The 19,686-nt window shown below is 24.5% G+C and overlaps 1 protein-coding gene across 13 annotated transcripts; it reads left to right on the forward strand.

Annotated features, from left to right (window-relative positions):
- Positions 1-1,155: 1,155 nt before the first annotated feature.
- Positions 1,156-17,891, forward strand: LOC126899243 (heterogeneous nuclear ribonucleoprotein L-like). 13 transcript variants are annotated; one of them, XM_050673880.1, is made up of 18 exons: positions 1,156-1,381; positions 1,684-1,789; positions 3,413-3,480; positions 3,553-3,619; positions 4,388-4,476; positions 4,570-4,660; positions 5,985-6,051; positions 6,939-7,001; positions 7,212-7,259; positions 9,179-9,226; positions 10,526-10,591; positions 11,791-11,839; positions 11,987-12,104; positions 12,171-12,292; positions 12,355-12,487; positions 14,250-14,364; positions 14,434-14,544; positions 17,526-17,891. In XM_050673880.1, exons 2-18 carry the CDS (start codon positions 1,733-1,735, stop codon positions 17,576-17,578), a joined length of 1,365 nt encoding a protein of 454 aa, XP_050529837.1. In that variant the 5' UTR covers positions 1,156-1,381; positions 1,684-1,732; the 3' UTR covers positions 17,579-17,891. The 13 variants fall into 13 exon arrangements, 10 of the variants coding, with proteins under 10 accessions (XP_050529837.1, XP_050529845.1, XP_050529846.1 ...); XM_050673884.1 differs by lacking the exon at positions 1,156-1,381 and adding an exon at positions 3,151-3,344 and having other exon boundaries at positions 1,496-1,789; XM_050673885.1 differs by lacking the exon at positions 1,156-1,381 and adding an exon at positions 3,161-3,344 and having other exon boundaries at positions 1,496-1,789.
- Positions 17,892-19,686: the final 1,795 nt, after the last annotated feature.

A 19,686-nucleotide genomic window follows, 5' to 3' on the forward strand; every position in this document is an offset into this window, starting at 1 on the left:
ATAATTAATGACACGCACGCAAATACGGGTACGAAAACCAAAAATAAAATTATACAGGAAAATTGTGTTAATGGCGAGTGGTAAGCGGGGTGGGGTGAATGCGTTACGACAGTCTAGTCTCAAGGTCATACACGACGGGATACGCGACCTAATAACACGTGCCGCGTGGAGTTACAAACTTACAACAAACAACTAACAACAAATGACAAACAACAAACAACATACATGTGAAACTAATATATATAAGCGTGTTAAAAACAGTCTTAACACTATGAACACCACTTTGCCAGTTTGCTTATGAGCTAATCTTTTACTTGAATTGTCGCTCTTATTACTAGTGATTCGATTGACTTCAGTATTAATTTTCTCAAATATCTGTCCATCGAATTAAAAACAATCAATGAATTTTTTACCGCTTCTAAAATATATTTTTCATCTACTGAATCTATTGCTTAAAATTTGAGCAATATACACCGTTTAATGGTGTATAGTAAACTAAAGTTATTGCTATTAATAAACCTACCAGTTGGGTTATTTATCGCCCATTAGTATTGTTAATTGAATTCATTAATAAAATGTATGCTATTTATTATTAAATTTTTGATACCAATAATCAATCACCACTTTCTTTATTTTATTGTTTCTTTTTTGTTCTACTTTTAGCTGAAATTGTTGTTTCATGGAATTTTACAATTTTCTGTTTATATTTCATTAAAGGCTAAATGTATGTTTTAATTTACATTAATTAAATTATAGCTCTATAAAAAATTACATAAAAAAACCCACCCTTTCAATAAGAATATCAACAAATCCGAATCTTTAAGGTTTATAATTTTACTGTTATTAATATCTTTTAACTTCGATATTTAATTTTAATTAGTAGTTTGTTTCCTGCAATAAAATGATTTAGATTTTGTTATAAATAATTATCTCTATTAAATAAGTAATTTTTTTATTTTTATTTAACTATTTTTCCTTATTTTATGAATAAATGAAGGATATTAAATTTCGAATTGTTTTTATAGAATCAAATATTTTATTTTTAACATAAGCTTTCATTATTTTAAAAACTATCGAATAGTTTTTAAATCTATTCGAATATATTAGGCAACTATCAACCATTTTATAATTACTATGCGATATTTCCCATCACTAGTATTACAATGTCCGATATTACATGATACATAATATAATTTCGTTAAACAATTTAACAGAAACACAACAACCAAAAAATGCTAACTTCATTATAAATTGGATAAGCTATGAATGATATAAATTAAGATTTTCTATCAAAAATTCATCTAGATTAGAAACCACATTACAGTCTTTGAAAATTCTATTTATAACTTATGAGAAGAATAAATATTACAAAATAGTACTGGTAAGTAATTTATTTAATTGATAATTATGATAACACTGATATAAAATTATGATATTATGAGACAGATAAAAATATTTCACCATTCTATTCAATTGTATCTCTTAATAATTTGATTTAATATTTGTTGGACTCGTTGAAGCATCATTGAAAATTATGTTTTACTTGTTAGGATGTACATTCTACGATAATTGAAATTAATTATTAAAATAATTATTTTGTATTTTTCAAGGAATTTTAAAATATTAAGTCACATGCAAAATGTGTTTATAATAATTCTTAATTTTAATAAAATTATTTTTTAGTTAATATATTGCTGTTTTAAATTAAATTTTGGTTACAAGCTCGGTTAAAATGTCATGGAATAATTCATGGACGACTTGGATTTCTAATCATAGTTCAAAATATTTGGTAACTTATTTCTGTATATTTTATGTAACAAATATTGTATTTCAATTTTGAATTAAAAATTAAGAATTTATGAAAAAATTCTTTTAGCAAACATGAATGTAATTTTATTTATTGTAGAAAAATTACCCACAAGTTAAAATTTTGTTAAACACAGTATATAGACATTAAGTAATCTTTTACTTAATGTCTATGTGGTTGCTAACTCTAGTTTTAAATTGTCTATTTTTCAATATCTTATAAGTTTCATAGTTTACCAATATTCCTATACACTATATACTTTATATAATAGTATATCTTCTGAAAATAAAAGTGTGAAGCCAAATTTTCTGAGAAGTTTATTTAAAAAGTTGTCTCTTTTGAGAGATTGATTCCCAAAAAAAAAAGAAAGGGAAGCGCCTGGTGAGTAATGCTATAAAAGAATTCCAATGAAGATGAATGATAAGTTCTTAAGACTGTAGTCAGACCAGCTATAATAACAGGAAGGTAAAGCAGAGATGTGAATGCTTAGATGGATGAGTGGAGTGACTGGAGAAGATAGGATAAGGAATGAGCATATAAGAGGAAGTACAGGTGTAGCGTTAATTGTGGATAAGATGAGAGAAAATAGACTTAATTGGTTTGGTCATGTTATGAGGAGAGAACAATCGGAAGCTGTAAGTTTAGTTATAGAAATGAATGAAGGAAGAAAAGATAGAGGAAGACCAAAAAAGTGGTAGATGGCTGATGTGGGAGGTCATTTCAAGTGGAAGTTTAGGATAAGAGTGGCCGATCTCAAGTAATTGGGATGAAGGCAATGAAAATGAAGACCATTTTTCCGATAAAAAAAATGAATTAAAGGGTTCAGTGTAATAACAAGTTATTTTTTTAATTATTCTGGATATATTAAGATTAACCAATTATAGTAGAAAACTATTTTTAATAGAAATCTTCTATAGAAAATAAAATATTTATATTATTATTTTTTATTAATGGGTATACCTAAAGATTACATCACACTGCTAATAAAATTATTCTCTATTATTTGAAAAAATAATGTTGACACCCTTATAATTGAAGAACATGAAAAGTTTTAAGATTGATAAATTAAAAAAAACATATAACTAAAAGAAAAATATTTGAAAAATTGTTAATATTTTTATTTTTTGGATAATTAAGTGGGTCATAATGAATGAATACTCTATACTATCAGATTAAATTGAAATCAAATGAAAAAAAAAATTATTATTAATGAAAACAAATGTTTTGTTTAAAATATTTTTTATTATTTTATTTACAAATACATTGTAAAATATAATGTATTTGACTTTAATCGTGATTAAATTTAGAGAAGACAATACTCTATTACTCTCTGGCTTCTTAAGTTAATTTTAGGAGGCAGAATATTTTTACATTATATCAATGATGATGAAAATTGTGTACAATGTATTATTGTATTATTTGTTTGAAAACTTGCTTGAATTCTGGATATGTAATTGTCCATAATCCTATATATGACTGAAGAATTTTTACCAGAGGGCAGAAAATTTCCAAATACTTGACTTGATTATTATATTTTGTATGAATATTTGTCTCTATTATTAATATATATATATATATTATGTCTCTATTGGTTTATGTTTGTAGAAAGATAATAAGATTCATTTGAAGTGGAACAATCGTATTAAACATTACAAGAACCTCAAACATAAAAAGTATTAAAGATAATTAAATCATCAAGAAAATCAAACATTTTATTATATTACTTTTTTTATATAAAAAAATAGGGTGATAGATCGTCCCAATCGTGTAATTTTTTTGAATATTAGCAAACTGGAAATTAAAATGACAACAGTAAGTTGTTTAGTTCAATACTTATTAAAAGTACTTTTAATTGAATCGATGATTGCAGAAACGACATGAGTCAATTTTTTAAAACTTCTGGATAATTGATAAAAAGTGTATAATTTAAATAATTCTGAATAAAATTCTTATTTAAAAATGAATACTTGTAGAAATATATTATGCACTGATTATACATAATTTGTTTTTCCACTCAACACATAAAAACAGACGACTAGCATATGTTTTTGCTAATATCTAAATTTCACAAAAATGCGACTCGTGTCGTTTTCGCAATCATCAATTCAATTATATATTGAATACAGAGATATGTTAAAGAAAGATTTTGTTCATAAAAATATTTTCTTTTTAATTTTACATTTTCTTAACTTGTTATAAGCTAATTTGTCAAGAAATAACAAAATTAAAAATTAATTTTTGAATGTAGGCCTATTTATTATTATATTACTCCTACTATATACTATCATATTCTCTCTCTCATATCATTACTTATTGGTTTTTCTATTAGGTTTTATTACTATTCATGCTTAAATACTCCAGCAAGAAGTTCCTTTACTTTTGTATATAGTGACATGTGTATTATAAATCATAAATTATGCACAACAACTGTACAACAGAATGTATAAATTGTTAATTAAAGAAACAAAAAGATTTCCAAAATTCCCTATATTTATAATAATTAAATTATCTAAAACTTTTTAAATATATAATTATTTTTCTTATTACATTTATCAAAGAAATTATTTTTATGTTTTTCAGCATGTTCTCTACTCAATATTTTGTAGATTTGGACAAGTTTATAGAATTGTTATATTCCACAAGTTTGGAGAACTAAAAGCTTTTGTTGAATATCCTTTTTTTAATAAAACTTAAACTTTAATTTATTTATTTATGTAAGATGAGTGATATCTGTTGGTAAAATTTTCTTTAACTTTAACTACATTTGCTAAAGAAGATTACTCAATAGAAGCTAATAATATGGCTTCAGGATTTTACTATGGATGTTGTTATCTAAAATTAGAATTTGCTAAGGTGTGTAAATTTTTATCTATAAGTGAATAAGGAATTTAATTCAGTTGCCAATATTCTGATTAGAGATTTTTATCAATTTCTAACTATTTGAGTTGTATTAAACAAAATAATATCCTAGTTTATTTAACAAACCATTATTTATTTTAGCTTCGATGCGAAGCTGAGAAAGTATTGGTTTTACTATAATGTGTTTTTTTGTGTTTGTTACCACTTTTTCTTAGCTCTCACCATACGGATTTCTTTCAACAATACGTCAAAATATCACAAACCGTATCTAATCGAAGACATAACCCTCATAAATTAAAAAATTTCCCCCGTTCCCCGTAATGGGGAAAATATCCAAAAAAATTACAAATTTAAAAATCGCTAATTTTCGAAAATTTTTTTACTAAAAACTGCCATAACTTTTTCAAAAATGAACATATTAATATAATTTTTTTTTTATAGTTGCTTAATGTCTTTACCTATCATTTGGTATATTTTTTTTCTAAATTTAATCCTTTACCAGCCCACAGGGGGGATTAAAATGACAACTTTTTCACAAAAAATTTACTTTTTCAATTTAACTTTTGAAAGTGTTCCGGAAAGTCTGACACTTTTATATTTATCTTAAATTAAATATAATGTTATGTACTTTATCATGAAAAAAAAAAAATTAGGACTTTATTTTGTCTTCACGGTGAAAATGGCTACCGAATGCTATTTTTGTATGAAAATTCTTGATTTTATTTTTTACATTTTTAACTTTATAATGCTATAACTTATTGAAAAGTGTTTTTCACTTTTTCAATCAGGATATTAATAAGGAAATAGCAGATCATGTAGCTTTTGGAATAATCCACCAATTTTTTAAAATTAAACACTATCTAAACTTTGCATTGAAGCGTTTTTTTTTATAGTGATTTTAATCACTGTCAGATATCATTATACTTGATCCACCTATGCACGTCACCACTGTACCGCGACCTCCCTGTGCTGGGTTTTTAGTATAGGTTGGTTAATGGATATATATGTTAATAGTAATTTAAATCACCCCAAATTAAAATATTTTCTTTACATTTTGTAATACGAGTTCTTAATTCTATTGAATACTGTTGTTAAATATTTAATTTATGCAGATTAATTGATTTATTTGGTTTTGTGAATTTTAAACTAGTGTTAACTTTGAGAAGTTAAAAATTTAACTTAAATAAATATATATTAATACATTAAGTAAATAATGGTTACTATTAAGTTCATTAAGTTTAAACATATATATTTTTTTTGAATTTTTTTGGAATAATATTGTTTATTTTTACTAAGTATAAATTATTTATGATTGTAGGTATCACACTTGACTGTATTAAATAACAATGTGTATACTTGGGATTATGAAACTTCACCATTATTAGGTATAGTAGGTGTATAATTTTGAAACAGTAATACATAAATTTATTATCTAAACAGTTAACTTTCAATGTTTTTTTTATATTTAGCTGTTTTAAAATGTATACATTTATTAATATAAAAATATTACGTACAATGGACCTATAGGTCTGAGTGCATGGGCAATTCTTGTCCACCTCTATAACAACTAATAAAATATATTTTTTAATAAATGTTTATTAATTAATTTAGTTAATATTTTACTATTAACTATATTTCTATAAGTGACAGTTAAGCATAATAAGTGCAAAGAATAAACTTTTTAGAAAAAAATTGTATTACCCTTTAATTATATGATAGTAATAGTATTCACATAAATCTCATTTGATAGAAATGTAAAATCTGAAATTTATATTTTTGCATTTATTATGTTTTGGTTCTCAACCACTGCATTCTTTTAACCAATTTTATAGTAAGTCATCTTGTTTATTGATTATTTTTTACAGTCTTTATTGTTTTGCAATTTTTTTTTCTTTCATTTTTCTACTACGTACATTTTAATGAATAACTGATTTTTTTTAATTAATAAATTTATATAATTTTGAATTGCATAAAGTATTGAATATTTCAAATATCCTTAGGGTTGTGTTTTATTTTTTAAATTATTAAAATGGTTAAACATATACTTAAAAATACTATCATGCAATATAGGGTTTCCTCAGTTGTACGTTATAATAATATAATTAACACAAGTATATCAGAATCTGAATAAAATGTGCTTTTCGATATTATTTGTTCATATCCACTTTAAGTTGTTCAAATTCATATTATATTGATTTTCAAAAATCAGTTATACTCTGGTTCAATTCAATATTTAATATATTATTGTAAAGTTTTCTGTTATAATACCTAGATTATTTCAATGGTAATCCAACAATATCTAAACGACTTACCAATAAATCATCTTCCAATTTGGGTAATTTTAAAATTATTTATGTAAATGTTAGTTAAATATTTAAAATTTTGTATTTAGGAAATCAGATTAATCATTTAATTTCAATTTAAGAGTAAAAATTACAATAAAAGTAATTTCACATAAAATCATACTTAAAATAAAATGAAAAATTTATTTATATTTCATATTGATAAATTAATCATTTTTTAAATTTAATATATTTTTTTATAGATATTAAAAAAAAATCCATGAGTGATGAATGGAATATTATACAATTAAGTGAGACTAATGCACACAGTTATATACACACAGTGTGATGGAAGCATAATAGTAGTTCCGGTTAAAAATATACAAAAAAAAACCTTTTCAACTTCATATTGAAGATAAAAATGGTTTAGACAGGGTGAATGCATAAATGAAGTGAATAAAATATATTATTAACCTATTTCAAATGAATAAATGAATGAATTATATATTAATATAAAATATATATTTATTTATTTGCGAAAAAGTTTAAATATATATGTATTTAAATTATATTAATAGATGGGGTCAATACTCAATTGATCCTTTTAGCCATGCTATAAGAATTCTCTTGAAACTATCTTGTAAAAGGAGGGGTTACTTAATTATTTCGAAAATTCCTATTTTACTCTTATTCTGAACTATAATACTCAAAAATTGATATTTTAGTGTGATATACCTTATTATGTAATAGAATTTTTATAAGAATAAGGTGTAGTATATTTTTATTTTCAATAAATATTATATAAAAAGAAACCCTTTAAATTATTTGATATTCTTCATCTCACTAATGATTATCTTAAAATAGTAGTCATTATTATTTACATTTTGCTAAATAATAAATACATATCATGTAACCCTTCTTTTTTGTATAATTTTTTAAAAATTTTAACGACGAGGCTTTTTTTATTTTGAATATTATTGAGTATACTATAAGAAAAAAAAATTCAATTTTTAAGATATTAAAAAATTAATGAAATCTTTTTTTGCATCCCTATATACCCCAATGTGTATATTAGTAAAATTTGGTCCAGAAACAAAATAAACTAATGAATTGTAGATTATAATAAGTCGGAAATAAAATTTTCATAAAATTATGGCTCAAATCATAAAAATCAATAGATATAATTTTAGAGAGACATATCGTGTTATTAAAAATTTGTATACACACACAACCTAATGTATATATATAGACATTATGTAGTTATTTTGATTATCTATTTAATATAATTTTTGTTATTGAGATGCCTAGTGGACAAAGTAGAATACACTACATTAATAAGTAAACAATAAAATATAAACATTTATAATACATTATACCTTTTATAATATTGACAATGAATTCAGTCTTCTGTTTACTTTTGTAATAGCTACTTGAGTATTTTGAGTTATTATTTAAAAGTGTTATTATAATTATTAAATATACGTTATCGATAAATGTTTAATTTCAGAATTGCATTTATTTCAGGAATTTTTAATTATCTGTTTTTCTATGAGTTAGTGCTCTTTCTTACAACTGGAATAACATATTTAATGTCAAAAAAATTATATTTAACATATTAAGAATATCATGAAGGAAGCTAATATCCGTAAATGCTATCTATACAAATGTATAGTTGTCGGTAAATTAAAATTAGTAATATATAGAAATTTGTTCAAATATATGGATAAATAGTAAATTACTGATTCTCTAAAATTGGATAAAATTTAGACAAATATTTGAATAAACTGAAGACAAATTATGAATACATTAGTTTCGAGAACTTTAAAAATAAATTTTATACCTAAACATCAAAGACCTTCATTTATTTCTCGATCATTGTGCAGTTTGTCATTGATTAAAACACGTAAATAGAGAAATTTATCATACATTTTTAATATTAAATATAATGTAAGAGTTTATGAAATTTGTAATGGAGTCAATTTGAACAGATGTATTCAATATTTTAACAATAATATAAATTTTTCGAAAATGCGAGTGAAATTGCTAAAATAGATGGAAAATTTTGAGATAATCTTTTAGGAAAATAAGTTCAAATGATTTAAGCTTTTTCTTTTTATATAAACCTTTCCTATGTCTAAACCATTTTTTGTACATTTTTTACCAATACTTGCTTCCAATACACGTGTACAATTAAATAATTCATAATTAAATGTATAAATATTTATTACAGAGTCTTCTGATGAATTAGATATTACCACATTTCAGGATTTGTCGAAGGGTAAGTTTTAAATAAAATTTTTAAGATATCGATGGCGTAACACACAAGTGTTAAGTGACATTTTTTTGATATAATTAGTTATTTGCTTATTTCTTTTAATTTAAAAATTTCGCACATTACGCACAGATTTTGTAAACAGTGTTGCCGATTAGAAAACTAAACTACTATTTGATGATAAGAAAATTCACATTTAGATCTCTCATTAACTAATCATATTATCACTTTTTAATAATAGTTAATAATCACTTTTTACAATAATTACCACATTTAAAATTTAAAATGGTTACTTTCAAAAAATAATTTCTCCCTAACTCATATTAATAATCTTGGCTAGGGGTATATTTAGAGAAGGGGCCAGTATTGAATCAGAATATTTTTCTAATGGGCCTAAGTAGTGTTAACAGGGAAAATAATTGTTTGTCATTATTTGACTTGACCTTATCAGACAATACGGGTTTGTTTTCACTTTTCATAGAAGGAGAATTTTGAAGTAACTGCGCTATCTACTATTTGACATTCATTTTCCCTCAATTTGTTTTTAAAATGTTGTCTTCTGAAAACATGTTCGTCGCTAGAGTTCACTTGTAGAATACTCCATCTTACCGATCTTAACCGTGTCCAGTCTTATTTTAGTTCGTGGTAATTACAACACTGGTTATAAGTAAATAGTTTGTTATTTTCTCCGCCAGATGTCATGATTATTTGAAATAAATACGTATATCTATTTTTAGTAAATTAAAAAATTTAATGTAATTAGTGACTAAAATATTTGTAATTTATCATAAACGTCTTTGCGTTGTGATCAAATGTGTTTAGTGACTTCGTAATAGTAATGAATACTATTGTGAAATAATATTAATACATTTTTAGATCAATTAAATAAAGAATCATTGTAATGCTACAAGCGTTTTATAATTTTTTGTTGGCATTGTATAACTTGACTAATTTTATCTTAGAAATGTTGAAAGTTCCTAAAATTATATAACATATTAATTATTATTATATTTATGTGTTATTTTCCTTTTATACCAAATGGGCTGAATTTTATATCTAAAATTAAAATTATATTAAAAGAAATAATTCAAAACAGAAATATACATATTTAATTAAAAATTACTAATATCACTTATCACACTTATTTACTATACCATTGATATAAACATTTTTATAATATAAAGCTAGACTCTAATAAATTATTATTTCTATAATTATCATAAAAGTAGTTTTGAATGATACAAAAATTGATTATAATTATTCTAAGTTTTTTTAAATAAAATTAAACAAAATAATATTTTTTAGATGTAATGGATTGCTCAACTTTGGTGTTAACAACTCCAACTATGCTATACGAAAGTTTTGAAAAAGGTATTTAGAAATATTTAGAGAATAAACTTAATTTAGTTATTATGTGACTGATACTATAGTTAAATATAAATTCTCAATTTTTATTGTATATTAAAGGTGATTTGGTATTAACCTCACACCCTATAATTTTAATTATATATTATTATAGTCTCAAATTTGTATTGATACTTCTGTTAATATAAAAAATGTTGATTAAATTTTCATTTTAAGGCAAGGTTTTAATTTTATTATAATATGTTTTTTTATGTAATAATATTCCTTTTATTAATTTTTAAACACTTAACAGAAATTTTTAGGGTAAAAGTACAAATGTACCAAGGTTTTGCTCTAAGCCCTTACTTATTTTCTATAGTGATAGCAGAAATTTTAGTTAAATACAAGGGGAGGTGCTGTAGTACAAGTTGTTCGCTGACAATATAATGTTAATAGGAGAAAATATGGAGGAAATTAATCAAAGGCTAGAGGTGTGGAGATCAGCTCTTGAAGAAAAGTGTTTAAGAATAAGTAGAAGTAAAACAGAGTATATAGAGTACAAGTTTGACAAAGGAGAACACGAGGTAGATGAAATGAGGAGGTCAGTGACAATAGGCGAGGACGTGATAGGAGAGGTGGAGAGTTTTAAGTATTTAGGATCAGTTGTGCAAAAAAGCGGTGGTATTGACGAAGAAGTAGACGCAGGATTAAGTATGGATGGTTGAAGTGGAGAGTAGTGTCTGGTGTGTTATGCGATAATAGAATTCCAATAAGACTGAAAGATAAGTTCTATAAGAGTGTAGTGAGACCAGCTATGATGTATAGTTCAAAGTGTTGGGCGGTTGACAAGAAAGTAGATCAGAAAATGAGTACAGTAGATATGGGAATGCTTAGATGGATGAGTGGAGTGACTAGAGAAGATAAGATAAAAAAATGAACATATAAGAGGGAGTATAGGTGTAGCCTCAATTGTGGATAAGATGAGAGAAAGATTCAAATCCCATTACACTTTCACATAAATTGACAATGTGATGTGTGACTGAGGGAAACACCTTAGTTGAATTACATTACTTAGTTTTCAATCCAGTATCAATTTGTACATTTTTGTGTGAAAATTTCATTTTTTTAATAAAATATTAAAGTGGTTATTTTTGATATATAATCTGCATTTAATTTTCTTAAAATAGTAGATGATACTTACTCTGTATTACTTTAATATTTTTCAGAAATGAATGGAGATGTACAAATAAATCAATCTAACTGTGGTTTAGAAAAGTAAGTTATCTTAAGTTATGTGTAGGATAATTTAAAGTAATTTAAAAATTAAATTTACTTTTTGTATAATCTGTTTTGTTTGGACTTAAATAGTTTGATTGCTATAATTCTATGAACTAATATTTACTTATTATAAAAAATTTATAGTACAGCAATATCAGTTAAACAAAAGTTGTTTCTATTATACATTTATGGTCTTGATCCAAGTAAAAGCAATTGTGATCATGTATACAGAATGATTTCTTTGTATGCTTATGTAGCTAGAGTAAATATTCACCATTATTTAATGAATTTATGACTTAAAATTTTCTAGTTAATTGACTTACTGTAGGTAAGATATTTTCAGTCAAAATTAGATTGTGCTTTGGTGGAAATTGGAAGTATTCAAAATATAGATTCCTTTGCTTTACTTCAAAATATCAAATTATCACATGGAAAATATTTATCATTTCAGTAAGTTAAGTTAATAATTGATAAGCTTATAATAAAATACGTAGTATATAAATAATATTAAGGTTTTCAAAAAATTATCGGATAATTGAGAAAAAAGATACATTATGTTTTAAGCTATCAGATGGGTCACCTTCATTTGTTGATTACACAAACAGGATAAATCATAATTTTTTTTCATCTTCATTTCCATCAAAGGTAAATTTATATTTTAACAAATTTTTTATTAATTTTTATATATTAAAACAAAATTAGTCCAAAATATTTAGATGAACAAAAAGAAGCTTCAGTGAGATACCTCAAATTAATAAAAAAAAGAAAATTCATATAAAACTAATAAAATAACACATTTTTACTTAAGGACATAGTATGAAAATTTGGGAAAAGGTAATAGATAAGAGAATAAGAAATGAGACATCAGTATCTAAAAACCAGTTTTGATTTATGCCTGGTAAGTCAACAATGGAGCCAGTATTTTGTGTGAGACAACTAATAGAAAAGTTTTGGAAAAAGAAGAAAAAGCTGTGTATGGTATTTATAGATTTGAGAAAGCGTATGACAGAGTACCGAGAGAGGTTTTAAAGTGGGCATTAATGAGAAAAGAATCCCGAAAAGGTACATTAATATAATAGAAGATATTAATATCTTATTATCTAAGATATTAGATGGCACTAGTACCAGGGTAAAAAGCGTAGGAGGAGTATCAGAAGGTTTTCGGATAAGAGTAGGAGTGTACCAAGGTTCTGCTTTAAGTCCTTACTTATTCTCTATAGTGATGGATGAAATTACTAGAGAAATACAAGGAGAGGTGCCGTGGTGCATGTTGTTTGATAGAACAAAAAAAGTAACAATAATTGAAAAATTTTCACTTGCAATTTTATATAAATTAAGAAGCATTGTTTTTATAATATCCCATACTTCTAGTAGGTTTGTTTTTCATATTTACATCTGACTTACTTAAAAAATCAATCATCTAATAATTCTAAAAGAAATGTTTTTATTAAAATTGTGAAAAATAATAATATTAACATAGTTATACCCCTTGTTCTATTGGTACAGTTCTATTAATAATACTACTAATGTATATGACCATAGGTCTAATGACTGATTGCTTTAGGTATTTAGTCCAGAATTTGTATTAGGTTTAACTAAATGTACATTTGTATGTTCATTAACAATTTTTTTACTTTTGTGTCAACTAGAATATCAGTATATAGCTCAAAGTCTTTAAAATGTTTGTTCAATTCACTCAGGATATTTGAATGAAGTGATTTTCCTTAATTGTAGATGTTTTTTTTTATATACAATATTGGGTAGACTTTATTAGATATATAAATAATATTTCAAATGAATATAACTTAGACAATTATCAAATTAATCAAAATTTATATATGTATACAATTTAATTGTAAAACTGTGACTTGTATAAACTAGACCACTAGACCATCCTGAAACACTAAATTAATTTATTAATAAAGCCTCGTGGCTTTTATAGTCCCCAGATGATAAATATTGTGGAAATCACACGATTCTCTATGGAACTTTTTCTGACCTTGATTTTGGGAAAATCCTGTAACCTATCATTTTTATCGCAAATATAGTTTTATATTTCAAAAACCTATTTAAAAATTATATGACCACCTTAGTAGAGAAAACTTCCCTTTTATAGATGGATTTTTAATACTGTCGTCTATTTTAGATATGTTAAAAATATTTTTTGTAAAATTTTTAACATTGTTTATGTTTATGTCAATTCATAATTACATAGTGAACATTAAACAATCTAGTGAGAGCTTTAGTAAAAACATAATATGAGATTTTAAAACTTTTGAAACATGCGCCTAAATTGTATGTAATACACCTCACAACAAAAATATTGTGAGGTTAGGCGAGAATAAGTCTTGGTCTTAGCTCTATTCTATTATTATTATTGTTATTTTTAAAATATTTGTCTAAATAGGTAGTTGAATTTAACAATGCACCCCTTGATTTAAAAATTGATACTTTAATTCAATTATTAAAAAAATATTTAGGCCAGAATAAAAAATTCAAGATAAAATTGGGGACACTAAAAAGTAATTAAAGTAAAATATTTACAAATATTGATTTAATTCATTAATTATATTATTTTTATTATAAATTAGGTACTGAGCCAAAAAAACAAATAAGTACTAAAGGATTAATTATTTTTGAAGAAATAGCTGATGCTATAGAAGCTATAATGAACATAAACTATTGTACTCTGTGCATAAAAGGTACTAATATTTGATTAAAGTATTTTATTATTTGTTTTTTTTTTTTTTTAAATAATTTAACTTGATTGTTTTTGTTTTTCATACTGATACCATAAACAACATTAAATCGAATTATAGTACTTCCATAACATAACATGTTACAAAACCATTTTGCTTTCTAAAATCAAACAAATTACTCATTTAAATCATCGCTTGATTACCTTAAAGAAGTTTTGTTTTTATATTCAAATATTGAAGTATTTTATTATTATATTATAAATATTTATTATTTTATGAACTTAGTTTAGATTAATTATTCTTAGTTTGACTCGGTCCCATTTTTGAATTTGTTTAAAAGGTACATTTTTTTTTTTTATGAAAAAATTGCAATTTATACATCTGTTATACATTTAGCAATTATTATAATAAAGTCACATGACGGTATTGAGGAAAAACACACAGATTTATATGCCTTAAGACCACGTTGATCTAATTATAGCTTTGTATAGAGTTAGCTTATTGTTTAAGCACAGTTTAGATCGTAAGAGGGAATGGAAAAGATAAATTTATCAACTTTATATTTGGTTTAAAAAAGTGATGACCAAGTAAGTCGCTTGTCTAGTACTAGTACAAGGTATTTGGCTTCATTAGTGTTTGAAATTATTTCATTATTGAAAGAAATAGGAGGAAAGGAATCACTTTTTTTTTAGAGAGAGGGTAATAAAATATTCTTTGTTTTATTTATTTTTACTTTCCATTGGATGGACCAGTAGTGAATCATACCAAAATGATTTTGAAGAAGTGTAGATACCATTACTGGATCTATATTTGAAATTAAAAGGATGGTAACATGGATATTTCATTATGTCTATAAAACAGTAATATAGGATTGTGTAATAGTGAGAAAAAAAACCCGCACAGGGGGGTCGTGGCACAGTGATGATGTGGCATAGTTGGGTCAAGTATAATGATATCTGACAGTGATTAAAATCACTATCATAAAAAACGCTTCAATGCAAATCTTTAGATAGTGTTTAATTTTTAAAATTGGTGGATTATTCTAAAAGCTACATAATCTGCTATTTCCTTATTTATCTCCTGATTAAGATAATGTATGTCGAATGAAATAGGGATATAAATATTATTTCTCATAAAAAAATTGTATTGATCCATACACTTTTCAATAAGTTAAAATTTCGAAAATAAGCGATTTTTAAATTTGTAATTCTTTTGGAGATTTCCCCCATTTACGGGGAACGAGGGAAACTTTTTCAATTTTTGAGGGTAATGCCTTCGACTAGATACAATTTGTGATCGTTGAAAGGAATCGGTTCAGTGAGAGATGAGAAAAAATGGTAACAAAAAAAAAAAAAAATAATGATACAAAAATTGATTATAATTATTCTAAGTTTTTTTAAATAAAATTAAACAAAATAATATTTTTTAGATGTAATGGATTGCTCAACNAAAAGATAAACATGGATTAAAATAAAAATGGCACTGGCTAAGTTAAAACTATATATATATATATTATATATTATTAGAATAATATACAAAAATACTTTTTGATACAAAAATACTTTTTGATACAAAAAGACGATGGAATAGTGTAAGTACACACAAGACATCAGAAACGAGAGGAGTGTACACTGCCGGCTCTCAATGGTCAACCGCGCTCCAGTAGATGGACTTTATACTCTAGTTAAATAGTGGGGTTCTTTAATCAGGCTGGGCTAACGATGTAATAAGACTGCTGATGAAAGAGACGAGGTGATTGTGTATAAAACTTATCAAAAATATGTGGCACCAATATGGTATCATCAATGTATGTTCCTAGGGTTGTATGATATGATTAAAGTGTATCATGAGCAAAAACCTAATACACAAAAGCAGCTAAATCGCTACCTTACGGCACACCGGCTTTAATATTGTAGTTCAGTGAGTAGTCATTATTAGCTCTAATAGAAAATGTGTGAATTGTTAGATAGGAATTAATTATTAGATAGTATGGAGCAGGTAGACATTTTTTTGGTTTAAATAAGAGGCCTTTGTGCTAGACTTTGTCAAATGCTTGAGCCATATCGAATAGGACTGCACTGTAGTATTGCTTTTTCTCAAGACTAGTTGATATACAGTCTGTTCTGTGATGAAGTTTATGGATGGTGGAGTAATTTGATGTAAAGTCAAATTGATGATTTGGAATGATGTATTCCGTTATTATAGTAAGAAGTCTTTTAAAACATTTTTGAAAATGTAGGTAGTAAACTGATAGGATGGTAGGAGGAACGATACTCTGGAGGTTTGTGAGATTTAAGTTTAAGTATAATAATGGATTTTCTTCACAACTTAGGTAAGTATGATAGTTAAAGTAGAGCATTAAAAATTTGGAATAAAAAAATCAGAGGAGAGAGTTTTGACAAATAAAAATTATAAATCTTATATATGTAGCTTTGGAGAGCTCTGCTTATTTTATTTTTAAGAAAATTAATTTTTCTTTATTAAAAGAGTATCTAAAGCGTTACCATTGGGATCTAACCAAACTTTTTTCTTCAAGTAGTTGTTTTAAGTGTGCTGTTAATTTATTAATTAATTTTTTTTTGCTTTTATTAGTGGGGGCAGTAATAAGTATTTATCTTTAGTTAAAACATTTCTTAGGATCTCTTATATTAACTACATGGTTACCTCAGCTAGGATGCTTAGATTTTAAGTCGCCCTCAGTAATAAATTTACTACCCAGAGTGGTAAAATAGTGTTTGAATGTGTTAGAAATTTTTTACTTTGGAAGACAATATATAGATGAGATCACTAGTGGTCATTGATTTTAGTTCTTTTATAAAATAAAATATAAGCAGCTTGAAGAAAGAGGGTGATGAGTATGGTAATAGTGAATTGTGAGAAATATTGTTTTGTACATATATATGTACAATATATATGTCTGCTCCAACATATATAAGACATCAAATCAAAACTTTTTAGAAACATTTTGATTTATTTATATTTAGATACCAATTGCAAGTATACATTAAAATTGACATTTTCTTTTGAAGAGGAGTGATAACGATGAAGTATTAAAATTTATTAATTTAAGATACAAGAAGATATAATATATGTGTTTTATTATTATATTATGTTACTAAAAAAAATATTATTGTAAAGTAATTGTAAGCTACCTAAATTTATTACAAATCAAGAAACAAAAACTTAAGTTTAATAATGAATGTCCTAAAGAAATAGTTTAATAATTTATTATAAATGTCGCAAAACATTTAAAGTATTAAATTTAAATGTTAAAATTTTTGTTAGTTTGTAAATAGTGTACTAAAAAAACAAAAAAAAAGTAATAAACTTAAGAGTAAAATAATTTGTACTATTGAGTTTTATTGTTTTGTATTGTACATTTTGTTAATTATAATAGTGTTGTTTGTTTACAATGGTGTCTATGTGTTTATAAAAATTATTTAAAGGGGAACTTAAGTAAAAACTATTAGAAAAAATGAAAACTAAATTTTTAAGAGGGTATTCTATAAAATTTATAGAAATCGATTTATAGTATAAATCGATTTACTCTAATGTTTTTGGATCATTATATTATATGTAAATTTTTTTTTCATTTCTTTATTTAAATTTATATTATTATACAATTATTTAACATTAAAATCTGAGTTTCTTGTGTACATAAAAATGTTTTCAATTGAAACTTAAAATTTGTCTAATTTATTAAAAATTGAGTATATGATTTAGCTGAGATGATAGATTATTATAAAATATTTCAAGGCTTTAACCATTGACTTTGTAAATCTACTATTTGAAATCTTCAGAGTATTAAAAAAACTGCAGATTTATTGGGAAGTACTTAAAGAGCTATGAAGATAATACAATCTTGACTTTTGCTTTTAATTAAAAATGACTACTTTCATAACTCATTTTATAAACAAAAAATATAGTAGCTATCTAGTAAAGTAAAATTGATGAATTTTTTAGATAAGCATTAATCTTAAAATAATTTTGCAATGAGTATAATATATGTATTATTATGATATAATTATTTTATAATTGTTTATTATATGTTTATATATTAAATATACAGAAAATTCAGTAATTCAGAAAACAGGTCAATTGTACAAACAATGAGAACAATAGAAACCCATTTCCTTATTGAACACTATATAATGAACTAATTTTATAAAATGCTTCGATACGTATTAAAAATATATTTAACATATCTACCAAAATTTCTTGGTTTTTGACTTAAGAGGTAGATTACTCACAAATGATAAGTCACCGGAATGTTTTTCTTTTTTAATAATTTATTAAAGTTTTAATTTGAATTAATTGAGAATGCTGTGAGTATTCCTCTACTATGCAAAGTACGACAAAATTTGATATTTTTTCCAAAAGTTAAAGGATATATTGCTTAAATGACCGATTACTTCTAAAAATCAAAATTACAGTTTTTGTTTTTTTATCTTAGAATATTAATAATCTTTAATTTAATGTAGGTTTAATGATGGTAGGTATTTTAAAATATAGAAAATCGAAATCAAATTTGGTGTTTTGTGGGTAGGGTATCTCCTTCACTAATAGCGTTATAATTATTTATTGAAATGTAAAAAAAAAATCAAATTTCATAATATATTTTAGCCAAATTTGTGTTGCCTATTTTGTACAGGCTGTTCAGTAAGTAAGGAATAGTGATGGCAACTAGTATTTTTTGGTTTTACATTACATTTCATATCAATCCAATACTAAATATTTAAAAATTATTAAATCTGCATTAATAGATTCAAATGCTATAGCAAAATATTATTATAGCTGAAGATTTTTAACTAACTTCTAATTAACTCAAAGAAATTAGATTGTTAATGAGATCTGAAGAAAAGACTAAAATCTACCAAGTACGAATAAAGTTATTTCATAAGTTTAATTGAAAACTACAAACGTTTTTTCTCTGATTAGACATTTTTGTGAAATCTATAGTCCATTTAATTAATAATCCACTTATTAACGTATTTCCACAAAAAAAATGCAGCTTTTTGTAAAATTATTACTAAATTTTCCCCTAGATAATTAAAATTCTAATAATGAAATCTTTGGTACGAGTAATTGATTTTCTTTTAAGCTTCTTAGAAATAAAAGAACTCATTGAAAAGGTAATTATATATA

This window comes from Daktulosphaira vitifoliae, unplaced genomic scaffold (assembly GCF_025091365.1).
Source record: "Daktulosphaira vitifoliae isolate Bord-2020 unplaced genomic scaffold, ASM2509136v1 Scaffold_2, whole genome shotgun sequence".
In the NCBI taxonomy this organism is placed as follows: Eukaryota; Metazoa; Arthropoda; class Insecta; order Hemiptera; family Phylloxeridae; genus Daktulosphaira; species Daktulosphaira vitifoliae.